The sequence below is a fragment of the Salvelinus sp. IW2-2015 genome, unplaced genomic scaffold (genome assembly GCF_002910315.2).
Source record: "Salvelinus sp. IW2-2015 unplaced genomic scaffold, ASM291031v2 Un_scaffold1416, whole genome shotgun sequence".
Lineage (NCBI taxonomy): Eukaryota > Metazoa > Chordata > Actinopteri > Salmoniformes > Salmonidae > Salvelinus > Salvelinus sp. IW2-2015.
In genome coordinates, this window is record NW_019942893.1 from 232,158 (window position 1) to 240,629 (window position 8,472).

General features: G+C 42.6%; 1 protein-coding gene across 1 annotated transcript in view; it reads left to right on the forward strand.

The window, feature by feature from the left end:
* The window catches only part of LOC112070757 (dymeclin), a 101,433-nt gene extending 93,164 nt beyond the window's left edge, over positions 1 to 8,269 (forward strand). Inside the window, exons 8-9 of the mRNA XM_024138206.2 lie at positions 6,556 to 6,744; positions 8,067 to 8,269. Coding sequence (XP_023993974.2) covers positions 6,556 to 6,744; positions 8,067 to 8,254 — 377 coding nt within the window. The 3' untranslated portion in view covers positions 8,255 to 8,269. The remainder of the gene's footprint in view (positions 1 to 6,555; positions 6,745 to 8,066) is intronic.
* The last annotated feature ends 203 nt before the right edge of the window (positions 8,270 to 8,472 follow it).

Sequence of the window (8,472 nt, forward strand, 5' to 3'; positions counted from 1 at the left end):
AAATTAGACTTGATACAGTACAAGGTTCACTGCACAAACTACTACTGTCTGTCATTAATGATGACGTCACGTCCTGTCTATAGACCACATGATGGCCATTATGACGGTCTGTCTGGATGCATTCTCACAGACCGTTAGCCACGTTCTGCTGAACCCTTGTGCACGTGCACACACACTTGTACAACTAACCTTGTGGGGACACACAATTCAGTCCCATTCTAAATCCTATTTTCCCTGACCCGTACCCTTACCCTAAACCTAGCTCTTAACCCTAAAACTAACCTTAGCTCCTAAACCTAATTCTAACACTAACTCTAACCTTAACCCTAAACCCCCTAGAAATAGCATTTGACCTTGTGGGGTCCCAAAAAATTGTGGGGACCAACAAAATTTCCCCAGTTGGTTAAATTTGTGTTTGTTAAAAATTATTGTGTGGACTTCTGGTCACCACAAGTATAGTTAAACACGTACACACACACACACACACACTGTGGTAGACCACTGTAGACTCTATTATTCATCCTTACACAGACACGGTTCTTCAAGAGAAAGAGTGATAGGTGAGGAGAAATTCCAAAATGGCATGGCCTTGTTGGTGTCAGTATCAATGCCTGGGAGCTGGAGAAGGGAGAGAAGAGCAGTGTTGTGGGGGGATAAAGAGAGAGTCAGTAGAGTGAGTCAGGAAGCCTTGCTGCCAGCCAGCCAGGACCTGGCTCTGCTCTGTACTGTGTCCAAAATGTCAGCCTATTCCCTATATAGTGCACTACTTTTGACCAGRGCTCGTAAGGTACGAAACATAGGGAATAGGGTGCTGTTTRGGATGCTSCTCTGCTGGTCAGTGCTCTGACAGAGATGGGTCTGCTCCAGCCGGTCTGGTGCCAGTGATGAGCTGRGCTCAGTCACAAGGGCTGCTTATCTCCCCCGCTCCTCCCCTCCCTCTCCCCCCGYTCTGTTGGGTTACTGCTGCCGGYCGCCACCGCTAGACGCCATGCAGGGAATTAGGACTGCTGGAGCAGCACTGTGGACCGTGGGCAGAGTATRTGGAAATCCCACTCATCGCTCACCGGAGAGGTCTTCACGCACCACTCCGGTGCTCAACGTCTTTTCACCGTTCCGCAAAAAATTGCTCAATGCTCACAGGAAAACAAACTGCCGCTCTAAATTTGTCCTTTTCGTAAAAAAAAAAATATATATATAATTTAATAAACACCATGTGCTTTTGTGACTATGTTCCATTTGGCTTTGAAGCAGGCTCTATCGTAAGGCACTTCAACATTGCAACAACAGGTCGTAGGCTACTGAACCAGGGCCTGCCTGATGATATGTGGCTGCTGTGTTAAACAAATAGCTTTTTCTCTAGTGTATAGTGCTGAGCGATTTAGAGMTTTTTGAGGTCGATTCGATTATTAAAAAATAGTGACGGATTTTTTATTTATTTTTATTCTTCTTTTTTTARTGTTGCACTATGCATTATGTGGGTAGAATGCTTTCACAATGCTTATCATTTATTAACCATTTATTCTAGGGCTGACCCCATTTAGTCGACTGTTCGATTGTTTGGTCGATAGGTTGTTGGTTGACCGAGATTTCTTTAGTCGAGCAGTAGCAAAAAATAAAAATAATCAAGGTGTACAAGACACCTGTCACTAATCCATTGTGSAGGCCGTGGGGATGGCAGAGTCCATCTGAGACATTTGCTACAGAAATTGTACATGGTTATATTACATAAGATCAATGGTGCAACACTAATAAAAARAAATATATTTTATAACATGCGGTTCCTGTCCGCGGTTCTGAAACGCATCAGTGCGCTGTTGAATTGGCACCTTTTCCTAGAGACCATGTTGCTTTGTGCATAATARTAAAGTTAATCAGCATGTTGGTGTTGAGAACGATGTGGCGGAGGCAGCAGCAGAATGAGGAGACGAGAAAACAGCCCTTGACTTAATTGTCTAAGAAAAGAGAGCAGAGAGGAAACCACAACTTAATTAGGTCTATAATTAATAACCTAACTCTTAAATGTGCCTGGCTGTACAGAAATGAGACAGATCCTGCTTCTGTTGCCTGTTTGAGTGTCTAATCGCCTACTGATTCCGTGAGCACCAAGCTTCACTATACCACAACATGTCGGATAAACAAATGTTTTTAATCTTTACTATGCTGTAATAATAATAAATGGTCTTTACTTTTTCCCTCTCGTTAGAACATCCTCTGGTATTATTTATCATTTATTTAGTGTTGTTTACACTGTTCCAAATGATAATAATACAAATAATAACTTTCTTGTTCTCCTTATTGTTATTATTACGTAACTTAAGGATATATATCAATACTTATGTAGGCTACTGTATCAATCAATTATTCATTTGTTCAGGTCATCACACAGCGTACGAGTCATTCATTATTTGAAATACAATCAAGCATTTTAGTTTTAAAATGAAATAACAAAGCCTCCCTTGAATAATTAACGTAAACAATAAATAAACCGTTCCATTTTGGAAATTGCATTCACGRATGAATGTGACTGGTTTTAGTCTTTGCTGTAATAAAGGCTTGACAAAATGTTTTACAAGAGACTCTCTGGTACTSTTAATGTATTTAGTGTTGTATACATTGTTGCTAACGGTCAAAGAAATTAGACACACAGCGCTTGCTCCTTCTTTGTCTTCATCTCCAGTATTTTCCATAACTAGTCAAATTTGTTCCACACATCTGACTTCCCCTTTACCTCCTGRGCAACCAGTAAACATTCCCCCGTTAATATCTTTCCGCAATATTAAGCTGATCCACCCCTAATAAAATTAAATTAAAAAACGTTCCCCCATTTCAAGTTTTTGTCACGTCCTCTGCGTCTATTTTGCTGTGATGTGATTATTTTATGTGATTATGATATGCTATAGGTCATGTCCTATTGGTCACGTTCATGCGATGCATACATGTGTCACGTAAAGAGAGCAAGGGTTGAGGGAATAGGGAATGTTTTTCCTAAACGAATGAGGGATTTCTGGTAACAGAACTTTTCAGTCAGAAATGTAACTAACCTACAACAGGTTAGTCACACAGTCACGTTTTTGCGCAGCAAGTCTGAGCCCGGCCCATCACATTCAAATGAATTGCGGTCGGACTCCCTCTAGTCATTTGTGCATCTTAATTATTTAATCAAACAGTGCCCTTAAAGCATCAGACAAGCTCAGTGCATATAGTTGATTAGAACATATAAGATGTGTCTATATATGGAAAAAATAAGTTTGACAATTTTGACAAAGATTTTTTTTTTTGTGTCGGACAGCCCTAATTTATTCACTTTACTAAAATGTTTTATTTGCTGACTTTATTTAATTCCAAGTCATCATCTCATCTCTATAGAGCTGCTGTCTGACAAAATCATTATTTTAGTAGTTCTTCAAAGTAAATATGGTGTACTTTTGACTGCTGAATGCCAACTATCAATCACTTAGATCATGTATTTTCAGGCTCATGGAGCAACTGCTTTTCTATCCCTCTTGATCGCGCGTTCTCTCTTCTCTCGCGCATCATATYCACCAAATGCATCAAACTCTTTGTGTTCCGGCGGARGTCGTGCATTGTCAGTGGAGCAACGCTGCTTTGGGGGTGACTGAGGTGAGGTGCGTTCTGAGTACCGCATACCTTCAATATTTTCAACTCGTGCATTGCTTTACGGTGCAGTCTCCGTGCCTGCTCCGCACAGACAGGACAAGTTTAAGTGCGCCTGCAATGGATTATGGTCATTGTAGTTAATTACCACGTTTTCTCAGCTAAACTATGTAGAATATTGGCCTGTTGGAAACTAATACGCCCTACTACATGACACAGTTCAGCCTTGATCTGATTTATCGCTACAGAAACTTTACATCGAGCTCACAGGAAAAAAAAGAACAAATTGGAATTTAAATAATTGAACCGACTTAGGTCAATTAGTGTTTTAAAAACTTGAAAAATAACCGAAATGTCGGTTAAATGCTCAGCACTACTAATCTATTGATGATCAGATACTTCAGTTGTAACTGGCTCTGTTGCGCTCAGATTTKACACTTGATAGACAACTTTAGCACTGTTATGAACTCTTTTTGCCTGTAAAGAAATCGAAAAGTCTCTGCTGCTGCGTTGGTTATCGTTCCATCAATTACACAGGCTGTGACCTATTTCTTGGTCGACTCATATCAACATCTCTGCACATTAGTGGTGGGGTAGGCTAAATAAATACTACAGAATATGCCTAATCCAAAGAACAGTGATGAAGGAAATGAAAAATGCTGGCCAGAGCATGCCCGGAGCTTGTGGATGAGCGGTACCAGAGCGAAATGCTCCGCTCACATCCTTTGGCCCTAGGCTAGCCACAGACTGGGGGCTGGGAGAGCGGGAGGGGGAAAGAGACGGAAAAAAGAGGGAAAGGCAGAGGGAGGAGAGAAGAGAGGGAGGAGAGAAGAGAGGGAGGAGAGAAGAGAGGGAGGAGAGAAGAGAGGGAGGAGAGAAGAGGGAGGAGAAAAATCTACTGAGGGGCACTAACACACCAACGACCCCAGACAGACTGGGACCAACAGTAGGAGGACTGGGGGGCCAGCAGCAGGGGATGGGGACCGCAGGGACTGGGGGGGACCGAGACAGAGGAGACTGGGGGCACCAGACAGAGGCAGAGAGGACCAGGGACGGGAGACCTGGGACGACAGAGGAGGACGGGGGGGCACCAGACAGAGGAGCCGAGACTGGGGGGCGGACGAAGAGGGCAAGGCTGGGGGGCGAACGGGACTGGGGGGGGCAGACAGAGGGAGGACTGGGGGGACCCGACAGAGACAGAGGGAGGACGGACGGACAGAAGAGACAGAGACAAGGAGGACTGGGTGGACGGCAGAACAGAGAGACTGCGACGCCGCGACAGAGACAGAGGAGACAGGAACGGAACGGACGGACAGACAGACTGTGGGGACCGGACAGAGACAGAGGGGCAGAGAGGGAAGTGACCATGGCTCTGCTGTTCTGACAGTGTCAAACAAAGTTGGGTACAAGGACACACTGGTCCCCAGTCAATTTTTCCATCTTTCATTAAAATAAAAAGTCTGTGCTTTAGATCTTTGTCAAAGCACATGGACTAAAACATTAACCATTAGATAGAAGAAGGAATGGTTGTGGTATGACGCACATCAGAGCTGATAACAGTGGGTTTACATGGTCGGGGTATTGACACATCAGAACTTGTGATAACCAGTGGGTTTAACATGGTCGGGTATTGACCACATCAGAGCTGATAAACCAGTGGGTTTAACATGTCTCGGGTATTGACCACATCAGAGCTGATAACCAGTGGGTTTAACATGGTTGGGTATTAACCACATCGAAGCTGATAACCATGGTTTAACATGGTCGGGTATTGACCACATCAGAGCTATAAACCAGTGGGTTAACATGGGTCGGGGTATTGACACATCAGAGCTGATAATCATGTTAACATATCGGGTTTGACACAGCAGACTAAACCAAGGGGTTAAAGTCGTATTGACCACAGCAAGCTGATAACAAAGTGGTTTAACATGGTCGGGTATTGACCACATCAGAGATGATAACCAGTGGGTTAACATGGTCGGGTATTACCACATCAGTGCTGATAACATGGGTTATAACATGGTCGGCGGTATTGGACCACAGCAGCTGATAACCAGTGGGTTTAACATAGTCGGGGTATTGACCACAGCAGAACTGATAACCAGTGGGTTTAACATGGTCGTGGTATTGACCACAGCAGAGCTGATAACCAGTGGGTTTAACATGGTCGGGGTATTGACCACAGCAGAGATGATAACCGGTGGGTTTAACATGGTTGTGACTACAGCAATGCTGATAACCGGTCGGTTTAACATGGTCGGGGTATTGACTACAGCAGTGATGATAACCGGTGGGTTTAACATGGTCAGGGTATTGACTACAGCAGTGATGATAACCGGTGGGTTTAACATGGTCGGGGTATTGACTACAGCAGTGATGATAACCGGTGGGTTTAACATGGTCGGGTATTGACTACAGCAGTGATGATAACCGGTGGGTTTAACATGAATGGGGTATTGACTACAGCAGAGCTGATAACCAGTGGGTTTAACATGGTTAAATTCATTCTGATTGGCTGGGCCTGGCTTCCTAGTGGGTGGGCCTATGCCCACCCATGGCTGCGCCCCTGCCCAGTCATGTGAAATCCATAGATTAAGGCCTAATGAATGTATTTCAATGGACTGATTCCTTATATGAACTGTAACTCAGTAAAATCTTAGAAATTGTTGCATGTTGTGTTTCTATTTTTGTTGAGTATGAAATCGTGTCCTTACAATCCTCTCTGTCCAGACCAGGCCTTGTAGGTATATTCTTTTGTCCCGTTTAAAAAAATAGCTTTTTTTTTATATTGTAATTTATGAGCAGTTACTAGCGCCTATGTCATGTATTTCACATTGCTTATAAGGTGTTATAAATGAGCTCCTAAAACATTAGGAAGAGGGTGTTCATAGAAAGTGTTACCAATATTAATATTCTTTACCTATGCGTTTCCTCCAGGTGGGTTGTGGAGTGTGTTCACACTGGGCGGAGCCAGCAGTAAACCAGGATTGGAGCAGGAACAGAACCCGCTTCCCTTATCCAATCAGAGCCTGTTATTACTCCTGGTGCTAGCCAATCTGACAGATGGACTAAACGACTGCCCAAACCCCTACAGACAGGCTGTCACCTGCTTCAAAAACACACAAGGTACTGCTCTACACACACACCTTATGCCCACACACACACCCCTTATAGACAGGCTGTCACCTGCTTCAAAAACACACACTGTGGGGCCGGGAATCTGCAGGGGACCTCACAATACGATATTGTCATGTTATGTTGTTTTTAATGAAACTCTTTATTATGAATATTGGTTATTGTTCTGCGATGTTGAGGGAGCTRGCACACAAGCATTTAGCTGCCCGTTTAGCTGTAAACTGTGTACGTGACATATCATTTGATTTGATACTTAGGYGCCGATACGATATGTATTGTGATCCGATACTTGCGATTTTATAGCAATTTGATGTTCCAGGAGCACGAGAAAACGAGTTTTGATCAGTCATGGAAATAAGTGCTGAAAACATGTKGACTCACTATTTAAGAAGAAGATGGGACAACAAGTTATAGGTCGAAATAAATAGCGGCGTTTTGGGGCAGGTACAGCCTACTATTGCTAGCTAACACTACCAAACTTTTAAAAAACAACTTTGAGTCAAAGTATGTATATAATGTCGTCCAGAATAATATTGAGATATGTAACTGTGTCGTTTTCCCCCTTATCACTACCTGTCTCAATGCCAAGGCATTTGGTTTTATCTATTGAATATACATATTTTTATTGTTCATTTATCAGAACAACATGTTCATAGCAAAATGCTCGACTACTGTACAGTATAGTCAAGTACAGTATATAGTGAGGTAAAGAAGCTATTTTGGGAATTAAMACTGGCACTGTTTCTCCCTGACTGTTTTTTATTGATTCTCTTTCATTTAATCAGGGGAGCCCAATTAAGACCAGGGTCTCATTTTCAATGGTGCCCTGAGACCGCGAGCTCTGACCTTTGCTGGTAGCTAATTTATTGAGGAAAAATGTACTTACTATGACTGTGGAATGTGGTTGTCCCACCTAGCTATCTTAAGATGAATGCACTTAACTGTAAGTCTCTCTGGATAAGAGTGTCTGCTAAATTACTAATGTAAATGTTTACATACAGTATGATATATTGTACCAATAGAAGCAGACTTAAAGGGAACTATTTTAGTGAATGTGTGTCTCATTGTAATTTGCCTTTGATAGGAGTGTCTGCTAAATGGCTTAAATATAAAATGTACATATCAAATGTTATTGGTCACATACACATATTTATCAGATGTTATTGGTACACATACAAACAATTAGCCAGATGTTAGTGCGGTCACATGACAGACATATTTATCAGATGTTATTGCGGGTGTAGAGAAAATGCTTGTGTTCCTAGTTCCAAACAGGGCAGTAGTATCTAACAAGCGTTTTGGCCTCCTTTTAGACACGTCCTCCATCCCTACAGAGCAGCATCATACGTTCCAGATTAACTTCAACAGCCTGTACACAGCTCTGTGTGAGCAACAGAGGTCTGACCAGGCTACGCTGTTACTCTACACGCTGCTGCACCAGAACACCAACATGAGGAACTACATGCTGTCACGCACAGACATGGAGAACCTGGTAAGTTAAAGGAGAAAACAAAGGGAAGAATGGTTCAACTACCGACCTATTCATGGTCTCCAGCACCACCCCAACGTCAACATATGAGAAAATAACACGTTTCTATGTTTTGTAGTAAAAATGATAGAGGAAGATACGTGTTTCAATGACATCATCAACCAATTAGTAGGCMATCCTCATTGGTTACATTTAAAAAATATATATATATTTTACCTTTATTTAACTAG